At 39.4% G+C, this 15,824-nt stretch overlaps 1 protein-coding gene across 2 annotated transcripts in view; it reads left to right on the top strand.

Annotated features, from left to right (window-relative positions):
- KIZ (kizuna centrosomal protein) overlaps positions 1-15,824 on the top strand; it is a 163,407-nt gene that overhangs the window by 59,645 nt on the left and 87,938 nt on the right. For both annotated transcript variants that reach the window (XM_054574142.1, XM_054574140.1), the window contains one exon: positions 15,674-15,787. In XM_054574142.1, the coding sequence (XP_054430117.1) occupies positions 15,674-15,787 (114 nt within the window). The remainder of the gene's footprint in view (positions 1-15,673; positions 15,788-15,824) is intronic.

Here is a 15,824-nt window from a genome sequence, read left to right on the forward strand (position 1 = left end):
ACCAGCTGCCACCTCACCCACCCATTCTTCCAGCTGCTGCCTTGCCGCCCGTCCTCTTGGCCCTGGCTACCTTTCTTTGCCCTTCCTACTGGTCTGGATGAATGTTTCTTCTTTAGTTCCTTGATTGTTGGACTTCCATACAGTTTGATTATCTGGCAGTTCTGGTTATTTTTTGTTTTTAAATTTGTTATTGTCCTTCTTTTGGTTGTATGAGGAGGCAAAATCTACCTATGCCTCCAACTTGTCTGGCTGATCTATGATGCTGATATTTCATTGTTGGTGTACAAAAATGCCTTTGATTTCCTGAATATTGACTTTGTATCCTGCTGTTTTGCCAAATTCATTTATTAGGTCAAGTAGTTTTTTGGTGGAGTCCATAGGATTTTCTATGTACACTATCATGTCATCTGCAAACAATGAGTTTCAATTCCTCCTTTCCAATCTGGATGCCTTTTATTTCTTCTTCTTGTTTGATCACTGTAGCTAGGACTTGCTATGTTGAATAGAAATGGTGAAAGCGAACAGCCTTGTCTTGTTCCTGATCTTAGTGGGAAAACTTTTAGTTTTTTGCCTGTTGAGTATGATATTGGCGGTAGGTTTTTCATATATGGTCTTAATTATGTTGAGGTATGCCCCCTTTACTCCCACTTTGCTGAGTGTTTATATAAATGAATGTTGTACCTTATCAAATGCTTTTTCCGCATCTATTAATATGATTGATCACGTGGTTTTTGTCTTTCCTTCGTTTATATGACATATTACGTTTATTGATTTACAAATATCAAACCATCATTGCATCCCTGGGATGAATGCCACTTGATCATGGTGGGTGATCTTTTCAGTGTATTTCTGGATGCGGTTTGCCAATATTTTGTTGAGGATTTTAGCGTCTATGTTCATCAGCAATAATGGCCTATAGTTCTCTTTCGTTGTTGTGTCTTAATCTGGTTTTGGCATTAGAATGATGCTGGCCTCGTAAAAGGAGTTTGGGAAGCTTCCCTCTTCTTGAATATTTTGAAATAGTCTGAGAAGGACAGGGGTTAGCTCTTCCTTAAATGTTTTGTAAAATGCTCTGTGAAACTCTCTGGTCCGGGGCTTTTGTGTGCTGGGAATTTTTTGATTACTGCTTCAGTTTCATCAGCTGTCATCAGTCTGTTCAGGCTTTCTCCTTCCTCAGCCAATTTGAAAGATAATATGTTTCTAGAAATTTTTCCATTTCATCCAGGTTTTCATATCTTGGCATATATGGTCATACTAATTTCTTACAACCCTTTATATCTCTGTGGTATCAGTTGTTGTTTCTTCTCTTTCATTTCTGATATTATTTATTTGGGTCCTCTCCCTTTTTTTTCCTGATGAGTCTGCTTAAAGGCTTGTCCATCTTGTTTATCTTTTCAGAGAACCAGCTCCTGGATTGGTTGATCCTTTGACTTGTTCTTTTCGTCTCTATGTCATGTAATTCTGCTCTGATCTTGATTACTTCCTTTCTTCTGCTTGCTCTGGACTTTGTTGTTGTTTCTCAAGTTTTTGAAGTTGTAGGGTTAGGTCATTTATTTGAAATGTTTCTATCTTTTATGGTAGGCCTGTATTGCTATGAACTTCTCTCTCAGGACTTCCTTCGCTGTGTCCCATCGGGTTTGGACTGTTTGTTCATTTTTAATTGTTTCCAAAAACTTTTTGATTTTTTTCTTTGATATCATTATTGACCCATTCATTGTTTAATAGCATGCTATTCAGTCTCCATGATTTTGAATGGTTTTGAGTTTTTTCCTTCAGGTTGGTTTCCAGTTTCAGGCACTTGTGGTCTGAGAAAATGCATGTTATGATTTCAATTTTCTTGAATTTGTTGAGGTTTGTTTTGTGTCCTGTCATGTGGTCTCTCTTTGAGAATGTTCCATGTGCATTTGAAAAGAATGTGTATTTTGCTTCTTTGGGATGGAAGGTGGTATATATGTCAATTAAGTCCATTAGATCTCATGCATTGTTCAGTTCCACAATGTAGCCCTGTTGATATTTTGGCAGATCTATCCATTGTTGACAGTAGGGTGTTAAAAGCCCCTACTATTAGTGTGTTGCTGTCTATATATTTTTTGAAGTCCTCCAAGATTTTCCTTATTTATTTGGGTGCTGCTATGTTGGGTGCATGTTGGTTTATAATGTTTATGTCTTCTTCATGGATTCTTCCTTTGAGTATTATGAAGAGTCCTTCTGTGTCTCTTTTTATGGCCCTTGTTTTGAAATCTTTGTTGTCTGATATAAGTATTGCTACCCCAACTTTTTTTCCTGTCCATTTGCTTGGAATATTTATTTCTATCCCTTTACTTTCAGTCTGTATAGGTCTTTTGTTCTGAGGTGGGTCTTTTGTAAGGCAGCATTTGTATGGGTCACATTTTGTAATTCATTCAGCTAACTGATGTCTTTTGATTGGAGTATTTAATCCATTTACATTTAAGGTTATTATTGATAGATAGTTATTCATTTTTTTCCTTTTGTACCTGTGTTCCTCTCTTTCTTATTCTTTTTATTCATCTTCTTAAAGTAGCCCCCTTAGCATGTCTTGCAGTGCTGGTTTGGTGGAGGTGTTCTTTTAGCCTTCTTGTGTCTGGGAAACTCCTTATTTCGCCTTCCATTCTAATTGAGAGCCTTGCTGGGTAGAGGAGTCTTGGTTTTAGGCCTGTGCTTTTCAATACTTGTATTGTTTCTTGTCATTCCCTTCTGGCTTTTAGTGTTTCTGTTGAGAAGTCAGCTGCTAGGCGTATCAGGGCTCCCTTGTATTTTACTTCCTGTTTCTCCCTTGCTGCTTTTAGGATTCTCTGATTGTCTTTGATATTTGCCATTTTCATGATGATGTGTCTTGGAGTAGGCCTCACTGTGTTCCTCTTGAATGGGACCCTCTGTGCTTCCAGGGCTTGTGTGACTTTTTCTCTCCTCCAATTAGGGAAGTTTTCCATCATTACTTTTTCAAGCAGGTTCCCTATCCCTTCTTCCTCTTCTCCTTCTGGTATCTTTGTTATACAGATATTATTACATTTCAAGTTGTCCTGAATTTCCTTCAATGCTTCTTTATTCTTTTTGAGTCTTTTTTCATTTTCTTGCTCTTTCTGGGCACTTTTTTCTACCTTGTCCTCCAGCTTGCTGGTTCAATCCTCTGCTTCATCTAGCCTGCTTTTGATTCTTTCTAATGTGTTCTTCAATTCAAATATTGTATTCTTCACTTCCTCTTGCCTCTTGTTGATAGTTTCTATGTCTTTTTTCATGCTGATATAGTTTGCAGTAAGTTCCTTGTAGTTTCCCTGTAGTTTCTGGTAATTCTTTCTGAACTTTCTGTACTCATTGAGCTTCCTTAGAACTGTTGTTTTGAACTAGTATCTGATAGTTTACTTGCCTCTCTTTCATTTAGTACTCTTTATGAGGATCATCCTTTCCCTTCAATTGTACAGTGTTTCTTTGTCTTCTCATTATTTGTGAGACTCTGCTTTTTTGCTTCTGCTTCTTAAATTGATCTGTCTTGACTTCCTGACTTTGTGGTGTGCATTTCTATGGTAGCAGGCCTGTGAGATTCAGTGGTGCAGTCTCCTTGATCTCCTGAACTTACTGCTCTTTGGATGCCTTTTATGCCATGTATGTTGCCTCTCTGAACATAATTTGGTTTTTATTGGTGTTTGGTTGTCCTTTTGTGGGTCCTCCCCTCTGGAATGTTGACTGAAGCTTACTTTGCCCACCATGTCTTTCTGTTTTGGTACAGGTGCTACGAGAACCAAACCACAAACCACAGGAACCAAACCCACATCCACAAAAATTATTCCCCCCTTCAGTTCAACTCTAAACATCAAATGAACTAGTATTAATAATGCTGTAAGGAGATAAATACTATTATAAGAAGGGAGATAAACTATTAGTATAAAATCTAATGACTTAATATGCACAAACTTGATGGACCCAAAATGAACACTAAAAAGCTATGTAGTAAAGAAAATATCGCATATCATGGAGAAGACCACAGTAGATTTCATCTCAGTAGCCTCTAATATTTATCGTTGTGTTTTATTTCTGGTTCTGCCTCTGATAGTGTCAGATATTCACTCCATCTGACCTTAGGCTGTCTGTTCAAGACTTCCTGGAATCTACTGTCTGTAGTTGTCTCCTTTGGTTGTTAAGCTAGTCACTTTGCACTCAGCAGTCATACTTAGGCACGACAGGGTCGGGCAGAGTCCCTCCTGGGAGTAGGGTTATTGGGTCCTCCCAATCTGATGCTGCTCAGGGGAGTAGTCTGCCTGAGGAAGATGGCTGCTGCCGTATGGGGGATAACTCAGCACTGGGATCTTGCTGGCTACCCTCTCAGTTCTCTCCCCAAAGCCTCTTTCCACAGTCTCTCCTCAAGTGTCTCTAGCCCCTCTGCCCTGCCTTTGCTGGAGCCCTGGGTAAGTGGCTGGAAATTAAAATTTATGTGTTGGCCCTTTAAATGGCTCTTAGTGTCACCAGCTGCCTTTCTCTGGCAGAGAGCCACCCTGCTGCTTTTCACAGCTGGCTGTTATCTGTATACATTTTGGGCTCTGGTGTTGTATGTAGGCTGGGGATCCCAGCTCGTAGTTTAGACTCCACTCTTCTCAGGGGGATCCAACTGGCCATTTAAACATCCCTCTGGTGCTGCCACCTGTGGGCACCCAGCCAGTCTTCTTGAGTCTCCACCCTACTCCTTACCAGTCAGGTTGTGTTAAAGCTGATTTTCTCTCTGTCTGAGGTTATAAGGCTTTTCTCTAGCTATTGTTTAGTTCTTTGTTCCAGGTGATTTCTCCACAATTTAGTTGTAATTCCAGATTGGTCCTGGGAAGAAGTCAGCGTGACTTCCATTCACTCCTCCTCCATCTTGCCCCATGATCCCAACGATCAGATTTGATCCCATCTGTTGCTTTTTAAAAATATCATTCATTTCTAGTATTATCTTTATTGTTCCCTTTTTAGTTTTCTTATTTTACCATGTGCATCTTTTTCCAACTTGAATGCCTAATTTTCGGTCTTTCTCATTTTTGAGCATATGCTTTTAAGGTTTTAAATTTCCCTTAAAGTACTGCTTTGCATTGAACATCACTTGTTTTGACAAGTAATTTTATTGCTGTAATTCAGTTATTTTAATTCAATTATCTAAATGTTTACCATTATTAATACTTATTTTTTGGACAGGCCTTATTTAGAAATTATTATTTTTTTATTTATTTTTTTACTTTCTAAACATTGGGGGAAAGGAGAACTATCTGTTCATTACAGATTTCTGATTTTAATGTATTTTTGGCAGAGAATGTACTTTAAGCAACATCTGTTATTTAATATTTGCTGATTATCCATAGTAATGGCCAGTTTATATAAATGCCCATGTATGAAATGAATGTGTTATTCACTGTTTGTTATGTGTAGGATTCTATGTTTCCATTAGCTCAAGCTTATTAATTATCTGTATATTTACTAATTTTTGTTTAATCTATCAGTTACTGACCTTTCAAAATCCAAAATTAATGAGTATTTTCACATTCTTTTTGGATATTGTTTAAGTACCTGATAGACTGTGGGTCTGTTTTGAGCTTCTTTTGTATATCTTAGTTTTTAAGCACTCTGGCTTGCTTTTCTGAAATCTCTGGTAATTTTTGTATATATATTGTATAGGAGCATTTTTGGAGTAATTTGAGGACTGGGAAGTTCTTATCGTCTAAAAAGAATTTACATTTGCTTCTGGCAGGTGTCTAGGTACAGAAGCAATTCTGGGTCACTTTCACTGAGGACCGAGGTGGTTTGAAGCTAGGCTTAGGTCCCTTTGAAGGTCAGACTATTACTGTTTTACTCTTACGTATAGAAAGTAGCCCTTTGAGTTTCCAGTTCAAGTGTGGGTGATTTATTGGTGTTCCTTCCTTGGTGGACCTGGACTTAAGTTTTTATTCTCTAACTCTGTGGTTATTGAAAGTTTCATTCAGTTTCTCAGACTCTCAACTGCCTTTTCTGGAATTGGCACATGGTCTTCAAAGAAAAATTGCTCCAAATATTAGCCTCATCTCAGAATTTTCTTTTTTTCTAGATTTTGATCCTGAAAGTCTTTACTACCTTATCTCACTATGCTAGCAAAGAGATAGTTTAATATATATTTTTTGTTTTTAGTTTAAGGATTGGCCTGCATTATCTAGGATGTCATAACAAGGAGCTGAAGTTCTTATCATAGTGCAGTTTTAAAAATAAATTTTATCATTGAAGTACAGCATATAACAGGGAAGTGAACAGATTTTGAGTATATACTGCTCAATTAATTACCACAGTTAACACACTCAGTAACCCCCACTCAGTCAGAAAATAATATCAACATCCTGAAGTCTGCTTAATGTCTGTTCCTTCCTTCTCCCTCATAATCACTTTCACTTAGCTTCTTTTTTCTATCTGAAGACCTAGGAAACCAGGTATTACTTGGCCCTTTTCAGTTTTAATTATGAAATGCATAGCTTTGGCAAAGCCATTTGTAATTTGGTTTGCCTTTTACCTTTTAAATCTATTACTAGAGTGGTTTTCTTCTGTTCCATTTTCTCTCTCTTGCATTGCAATGAGTCCTTTCAAGTCTTTTAGCAGTCTGTCTTTTTACATCGGTCAAAATACTTTCTTGTTTTTATATGTGAGGTTTTTAGAAGGCCAGCCTTCCAAACTCATAACCATCTGCTGACATGTAGGATATGCCATTTCCAAATGTTGTTGTTTTATATGAGTTTATGAAAAATTAACAGAATATTAACCTGTTCTGTTACTTTTACTTTTCATGTCAGGCAAGCCATGTTCCTAATCCCTTTGTTTAAGTAGAGGTGTTCATGAGAAACAAGTCAGGAACTTTCTTGATTGGTTTGGAATGTTCTCTTGCTTTCTCCCTGCTCTGGCCATGCCATGAAATCACAGGAAGAATAGCAGAGTCATGACCTTTTGTTATTGTGATCTTGGATCTCCTTTTGACCAATATCACAATTGGCTAATTGAACTTGACTTCTAAGTTCTCATTTACCCCCTTCATCAGATTCATTTTTTTCAGCTCAAGAGGCTGGCATATGTTGGCATTTGATAATGGTAGCCTGAAATGATGGTTCTGGAAGTCAAGATGCAGGGACACTACGTGAAGTAACAGGAACATCCAATCATTGTCTTTCTATTTAAGTTAGAAATGAACTTGATTTTTCTCTCTCTCTCCTTCTGGGTCTTGGAAATTTGGTAAATTTAATTTCTAACATCAAAGAATCAGAATCATGACAAAATGGTCACTTTTGTTTTTCTTAGCCCTTTTCATTGAGAAATTTTGGGTATGATGTACTATAAGTATAGCATCAGTATATGAGGTCATCAGTAAGATCCTAGAACTCTGATAGTTAACCAGGAAATCACCATCCAAATGGGTGTGATCAGAAGTTTTCCTAAAAAATGGGATACCTTCCAGAAACAAGATAACCAGAGCTCAAAGCTTTTCATAAAGGAAGATCATAGACTAATAAGCTGTGGGTGTAAGCATCTGGAACAAGGTTAGCCTGCAGCCCAGGAAAGGGAAAATCAGAGGCAGAATTGGATAGTTATATATCTAGTACTATTCTGGGGAGAAAGCACTAAGTTTAGAGATGGACAATTTGGGAGATGTCCTCTGGAGTGGGACAGCAGTATTTTTACCACACTTCACCTTAGCCACATGAAATTTTTAATATTTTGTTAAGGTTAGGCTTAAAGTTGTTGTATAAACTTGATATGCTGCCCTGGCCCAGTGTCTCAGGTGGTCGAGCATCATCCCATACACTAAGTATGGAAAAATGGCTGTGGTTTGATCCCCAGTTGGGGCACATGCAGGAGGTAACCAATTGATGTTTCTCTTCCACATTGGTCTTGTTCTCTCTCTTTCTCTCTCTTTTTCTCTCCCTTCCTCTCTCTCTAAAATCAATGAAATTATCCTCAGGTGAGGATTAAAGAAAACTAGATATGCTAATGTTTATAATAATGGTAATAATTTCTATCATATTTGGGTGCTTACTATGTACCAGAAGCTGTGCCAGTTGCTTTCTACACGTTATCTCACTTAACTACAGCAACCATATGCAGTACAGGTGTTAATACCTGCATGTTTCTGATAAGAGGACCTAGAATCTTTTCTTGGACTGTGTTGCACTGACAGGAGTTCTGCTGCACTCAGGAGGGGCAGGCAGGTGGGCCAGGCTGGCTTTCCTAGTTCTATGACTCCAGAGCTCCCTCTTCTGTTATTCTCCCAGAATGTTTATAAGTGAGGTCTTTCTTAGATCTCTTGGCTCTTGTCCCATCCTTCACTTTAAGTAGAAATATTCTTTGTTCTACCCTCATTGTCTGCAGCTCAATTTAGTGTTCACACTCCCAGTAGTTTCTCCTCAATGCAGAACTCTGCTGAAAGGGCACTGGTAAGGTTTTAGAGTTGTAGGGCCTGGGTTACTCCTCTACTCTACCACAGTTCCTTTCTTCTTACCCTTGAAATGGACCTGCAGATCCCCTTCCAGATGTACTACTGCTACTCACTTGATGATCTGAAGGTTCTTCCCTTCTCAGGAACATCACATGTCCTTTTGCTTTCCCTCTACTTCCTTCTGCACAATTGCAGTTATAATGAGTTCTGTAGCTGTCAGTAGTTTGGCCCACCTGTAATTTGTACCCTAATTTTATAATAGATTATTAAACATGAGTTGTTCATTTGCTCTTCTAGTGTGTGTGCTCTCTCTCTTTCTCTCTCTCTCTTTCAGTAAGGGAATTTGGAAGATAAAAAAAGAAGGAAGGGAGGGAGGGAGGGTGGGAAGGAAGGGAAGGAAAGGAAGGCAGGCAATGCTATCACCTAAAAATGTTTTAACATTCAATATTTAAGTAAATTACAACACTTTGGGGAGGTTTCCCAGTGGAGTGGTAAGGTGCCCTACCCCAGCACTCTGGGAGCCAAACAAGAGATGTAGGGGGAGGCAAGGGAGATGGAGAGCAGAAAAGAGGAAGAAGGGGAAAGGGCAAAGGGGAATAAAAATTAGGGAGGCTAGTGAGAGAATGCCAGAAGGAAACCAGCAGCTAGGGATATAGCAAAACTAGACCTCTTTTTAATACAAATCTAAGATTGAAAAGTAGTTTATTCTGCCCTGGCTGGTGTGGACAGTGGATTGAGCAACAGCCTGTGAACCAAAATGGTCACTGGTTTGATTCCCAGTCAACGCACATGTCTGGGTTGTGGGTCAGGTCCCCAGTTGGGGCATGTGTGGGAGGCAACCAATGGATCTTTCTCTCCCTCTCTCCCCCTACCCCCACTTGTCCTTTCTCTGAAAATAAATAAAATATTTTTTGTTTTAAAAGTAGTTTTTTCTTAGTGAAACAAGTTTACCCTTGGTTTCAGAGGTTGGAGAGGAGACAGGAGTCAGGCCCTGGTTATTTAAGATCAAAATAAGATAGGAAAAACTAGAACATGATCAGTTCCCAAGAAAATAAAGCTATTAGCAAATAAGCCTCAGGGAGAGGTCATGTGTTGGTGTTGCAGTCAGTAGGCCCAGCTGAGCCAGAAGACAGCCCAACCCAAACCCCTGTGAGATATGAGTGTAAAAGCCTCCAAACAATTCTAGTCCCCTGCATTCCAGCTTACCCCTGCATGTTCATGTTAAGGCCCAGACATTGTGGAGTAGAGATAAACCACCTGCATTGTTCCCTGTCCAGATTCCTGCCCACAGAAGCCATGAGTATAACAAAACATTGTTGGTTGTTGTTTTGCATCACTAAATTTGGGTCAGCTTGTTACACAGCAGTAGATTACCAAGATACCTGTGATGATTGACTGAGAAGATTAGCCATTCCAGAGTTCAGGGGAGTGCTGCAGTGTAAGGCCTTGGAGAAAACGCACCATGGCCCATGTCTAGGGAACAATTGGTTACTCCAAGCAAAGAAGGGTCTCGTGTGGCAGAGTATAGCACCACTGCAAACCAAGGGACACATCCAGGGATTCCAAGGGTCTTTTTCTCCTCTCTTCATCCCAGCACATGAGCAGCCACCTTGTCTTGCTTCAGGAAAAGTATATCTACCCAGAATTAGGAACGTGCTTGTCTGACATCCCTTGAACTCAGAAACTAACGAGAGAAGCCTTTTTACCTGGTTCCCAGGTCTACCCAGGAAGGCCAGTTACCTTTTATTGTTTTCTTGCTTGAATCCTCCTGGCCTTTTCTCCACAGTTAATTAATTTATTCATTCATAATGATGGTTTGTTATTATCTCTTTTCTTGTTTCTTCTTTTTGTCTTTGGCATTCTTTTAGAAACTTCTTAGGTGAATGAGTATTTTAATAATAAATAGTTTTAGCTTCTTCATTTTAATACAGTACTGATCCTCAGAAAGACCCAGAAGCAAACTAGCACTATCTTTTCAGCAGTCCTATAGTAGTTGATTTATACCATACTCATATAGCAGAAAGCCAACATTAATAGCCAAGTGTTCAGTCTCTTTAATAGGTGCCCTTCCTGGGTGCTGCCAGTCTCATTTCACTGTCATCATGGAGGTGGACCCTGAACACTGAGTCAGAATGCAAGGAGACATCTGCTTTACTGGTCTGAGCTCCTCTTCAGTGGAGGGTGACTGCGCTGAACCCCATTCTCATTATTAGAGTTATTTGTCCTCTAAGGAGACTCACTTATCCTAGAGAAGTGACATACTATTTCAAGGTCTGAACATTGCCTGGTTCCTTAATAAGTTCATCTACCATCTCATCATTTTGCTGGTGCAAGTGGGGCCATTTCACAATATAGAGAGATGCATTTCACTGACCCATGCATGGGAGATGGTGATGTGGCAAGATTTTTTCAGGTGGAACGCTGTCCCTGTATCTCACTTTAGTCCATCCCACCATGGAAAAAGTCCAACTGTGTCTTCAGCAAGGCCAAAAAAAAATTCCATTGTCCAGAATTTCTTGCCATATTAAAGCTTAATCCAGTCCAGGCTTTCTCACCATCCAGCTAGCTTAGCCTGAGCTCCCAGCTGCAGTCTGTTGCTGTGCCACGGCATCCAGGATCCCACCTGGAGCCTGCATTTTGTGGAGCCTGTGTTTGGTGTGCAAAGGCCATCAGCCACAAGGCTGCTAGGGCCACATGGTTATGGAGACAGAATGCATGAGCACAATGGGTGAGCACGGGTATCTAAGATAGAGCTATTCTCTTTACCCTGGGAATATATTATCTTGGGCTTGGGAAGGACCAGGAGCTTTTTCAAACTAACTAAATCAGCTTCTCAAGCTTTCATGGGCTTCTGATGGGTCCACCCCCTAGACAATTGATCCCTTTCCCAGATTGTACTTCTAGTTCTCTATGGTCATGTAACTGCCCCTGCGTCATTCTGATTTCTACAGTGCATGTGCTTACCTCCCCCTGCTCCCTGGGAGAGTTTGGTAACTGAGGGGGGAAGCGAATGTTATTAATCCTTGGCCTGGTAATGCTCTAATCTCCTGGAGTTAGTGAAGCTGAAACTTCCTAGCAAAGCAAATAGGCTTATGCTCCCCAGTCCATTAGGCTCAACAATGTCCAATGCCCTTTGTTTCATTCCTTATTAATAATTAGCTAACTATCTATGGTAACGTTTATACCCTCTGGTTTCTTTGTCCCTGGATCCCCTCACATACTGTAACCCTTGCCAGCCCAGTCTGAACCTCTTCTTTCCTCTTACAGACACATGTACACATACATAAGGAGACAGGCAGACAGACCTGTAACAGCACAGGAAAAATCTGATGTTTTCTTCAATAGTCCTCCATTTGTCATTTAGCCCCAGCAAAGATAATTCTATCCTAACACTATCAGATACCCTTTTGCCAGAAGTACCCTCTTAGGGTTTAACTATAGAACTGATTACAATAACATCTAATAAACCAAAAAAAAAAAGTATTATTTTCATAGTATTTTTAAAACTTTTCCAAAATGCAGGGCCTGATGTATCAAATTTTTGAAAGGTATAAAGTTGTATGGCAATAAGATATTAACCTGCCATGCTCTTTTTTGCAGCAGATATTTAAAGCAAGTCATTTTAGGTGACTGGCTCTATAAATTTGTTCTATGCACCTCAGATGAGAGAGCATAGCCAGCACCCTACTGACCACACCCCTCTAGTGACATGTGAGTGCTGATTTCAAAGAAACCCATGGAGCAAGGGTAAATCTTTCTAGTCTTCACCTTCCCACCAAGAAGGATTTTTATCAACTCAGATAATAAGTTTGGGATACATAGTTATCAAGGAAAAAATGGACTGAGAACACTTACCCATTTGATACATTTGAACATTTGATAAAGCATGTCAACAGCTATCACAAATAATTCTCAGCTACTAAAACTCATTATGGGTTTAGACTGGTTATCTCTGTGTGAGGGTGGAGAAAACACCTATGAGAAAGTCTCTCAGCCTTCCAGCAGCTTATTAAGGAAAACAAAACAAACCAAACAAACAAACAAAGTGATTTGGGAGAGGGAGTAGTTCTGAGAATTAAAATGGAACAGAATGATGAGGTCTGTGTTGAGGCCAAAGTGGGGGGAAAGGCAAGCGTTTTCCTTGTGCAGCCTCTCCTATAATAAAGAGGACCTTAACACAGATGGATGGTACCCTATGAAATGTAACACATAATTCAAGCTGTCAGCTTAACCACACTGTTTCCAGGTAAAGAGAAGGAGTCCTTGTTTCCTGGGTAAAGAGAAGGAGCGTTGTTTGCTGACCCCTGGTCTGCAGCCGCTACAGACTGCCCTGCTGCATTGGCCTTTGTATAGAGGTCCCCTACTTCCCTTCTTTTTGGCATTGTGTTCCCTTCTAGTGGCCCCCTGTAAGGGACCACCCAAGAGGCTGCACAAAGGGGACTGAGGTAGCCACCAAAATGTAGGTTTTGTAAGGCTGCCCATTAAAAGAAAAATACTGTTTAACTATATATGTGTTTGTCCTTTCTACAACTGTTTTGTGTGGGAAACAAAACCCTATATACAAACTTCACTGTGGCAGCACATACAGCTGTTCCAGCCATCGGATGTCAGGTTTGAAATAGTCGCCTCCAGTTTATTTTCCCAAAGCACTAATTCTTGATGCGGTTTATATTTTCACATTTGGAGTTATGGTCAGGAAATTTGATATCAAAGCAAACAAATTGCACTGGCTTTATGAAACTACTAATAGTCCTGGAGTTGGTGGCTTGGCATTGCTCTTGTGTGAAATTTGCCTGTAATGCTCCTTAACAAAAGCTAGCAGCCTGGAATTCAGTTCTCAATAGCCATTTACACCTCTGTAAAAGGATTAGCTGTAGCCAATTCTTACACTGTTTAAACCTTAATTTGCATCTTTATAGAGGTAGAGCTTCTAGTGACCTCTCTGCTTCTCAGTTGTATTTGTATACCTGTGGGTGGGAGATCACTGAAGGTTTTCTCTTACTGGTGAAGGTGCTAAATTGCTTCAGGATAACCAGTAAGTTACACAAATTGAATTAATTTTGACTGACTACAGTACCCTCTGGTTCCTTACTTATATTTTGTAGCAGCTGAAGGTTTTTTAGTGTTTCATACATGAATGCATTCTGTTACTTCTGGTTAAATTTAAGAAGTAGGCTCTTAGGAGAATTTTAAAATGTAACCAATAAATTTCCTCAAGAATTAAATGTAAAAATCCAGAACCAGAACTTGATAAAGTGATAGTTTTAAAAGTAAACTTTTTTATCCAGAACATGTGTTGTTAGTTTAAAGATCAAAGGCTTCTTGTGCTTTGGAAGGAAGGTAGGATCAAACCAGGCAGAGGAAGTATTTTGGGGCCAGTTTGTTTGCATTGGAATTGGAAATAAAGGAGGGTTGCTTTGCCTCTTTCCTGTCTTTCTGTGTATGGGTTCATCCTAAGTAACATGCTTATAGCTTATGGACCACCCCTACAAATGATGCCCCTTTATTGTTGCTCTTTTGGAAATACAATTTTTTTCTCTAAAACTTTGTTCTGGGTGTGACCAACAATAGCACTTATGATTCTTCACTCATTAAAAATGCAGTAAATGTATTTTATAAAACTTTTTAAAGGTAGCATTATATTATGTAAATTATGTAAGCAAACACATTACTATTTATCATCAGTGATTACCACACCATTTTGAGACTGTTGTCCCCTAGAGAAAAATGAAACCTGAAAAGGCCAGCCTGTAGTACGTCTTCTGTCACCTTTGCCTGTGCTGCTCCTTAGCGTTAATTATCTCCCTTTCTGTCTAAATCCTACGCTCCCAAATTCCTCCTCCATAGTCAAGCCCCTGTGACTCTGGGAGCTGTCTGTCTCTCTACCCCTTACAATTCCTTATTGCATTCCCATTGATTACATGCTCTCCTTTACTGCTCTGAAATTGGCATACATTTGGTGGGTTTATCTTTTTCTTCCTAAGGACAGGCTGTTATGTGAATTGGCTACAAGATTAAGCCTTCCAGAAAGAATTATGCCCAGATTTTGCCTAAGAAAAAGATATTTATAAGTACTGTAAGTCACATAGGCCCCGAGCCTGGAAGGTTTAGGGCAACAGAGCTCAGAGTGAAGGAAGGACCAAACCAAGGTCTGGCCTACAGGTACTGAGAACCCAGGATTAGAGTTTAAATAATAGTTTAGGATTTAGAAGGAGCCAGAAGCACTGACAGCATGGCCCAGAGTTCAGAACAGGGCCTGAATTCGTGGGGCCTACTTGTATTTCCTATCCAGGATAAAAGCCTGCTTCAGCGTAGGGGTGGACTTGAGCCTATACTTTCCACTCACCCTCCAGTAGATGGACAGAGGACCTCTCTTCCATCCTTGTGTTATCAGTCACATAGCCATATTGTTTTATAAATTGTTTCATTTTCTTTTTGGGGTATGTGTTGAAAATTCCCAACTACATATGCAATCATTTCCTTAAAAGATAAAATGCAGTTTTTGTCTTTAATATCTTCTCCCATAACTTTTTAGAATCATTCTTCCCCCATATGGACATTTTTTTAAAGGAAGTTAAAACCAATCTGTTTGGAACCTACTGTAATATGACAAACCTTACGTAAAACAGTGGCTAAATTGTTAGGCTTCACAAGTCCCCTAGTAGACTGGAAATAAATAATGAAGGCTAAATCCCTCTTTCCATGCCTCTCTGTTTTTACTAAGAATAAAGAAAATGTTATTGCAATGGGATCTAAATGGAGAAATAATAATCATTTTCCCACATTCAGAAATAGAGGACATAACCTATACTTCAGTTAGCAGTTTTCAATTTCTTAGCAGTGACAATTTAAGTAAATGTCATATGAGTTGTGGAGCTCTAACTTTGTTATGATTGACAAAATAAAATTAGTCTTTTCTGCTGTTAAGATTATGTAGCATTCCTATTAGGTAGAATATGGAATGAGATTGCACAGCTGTGGATTTGAACATCATTAAAGTACTTCAAAGGGTTAAAAGTTACTCCCTCTGATGTGTTTAAAACTGCCAAGTACACACAAACAAATTTTTCAAACTGCACCATTTTACATGTTTGTTGAGAGACAGTCTAGTTGCTGCATTTTTATGACTAGATTATATTACAGATATATTTCAATAAACCACAAAGAACCACCATAGATTCTAGAAGCTGGCTGTCTGTGCTTGAATAAACAAACATCTCATGCAGCACCTGTTTTATTTTATAGGCTCTATAATCATAGTGACATTCTGAAAGAAGACCTTGAAGACTGTGAACCAGCTGTCCTTCACCAGCTTCTGAGACTCTCACCTGGGGGTGGCAGTGATGAAAAGCAAGTCAGGTATTACTGTAATGAAACTACTGCTGTTGTGGGGTTA

Source organism: Pteronotus mesoamericanus, unplaced genomic scaffold (genome assembly GCF_021234165.1).
Source record: "Pteronotus mesoamericanus isolate MK-2021 breed Mesoamerican mustached bat unplaced genomic scaffold, CSHL_Meso_final contig_25, whole genome shotgun sequence".
In the NCBI taxonomy this organism is placed as follows: Eukaryota; Metazoa; Chordata; class Mammalia; order Chiroptera; family Mormoopidae; genus Pteronotus; species Pteronotus mesoamericanus.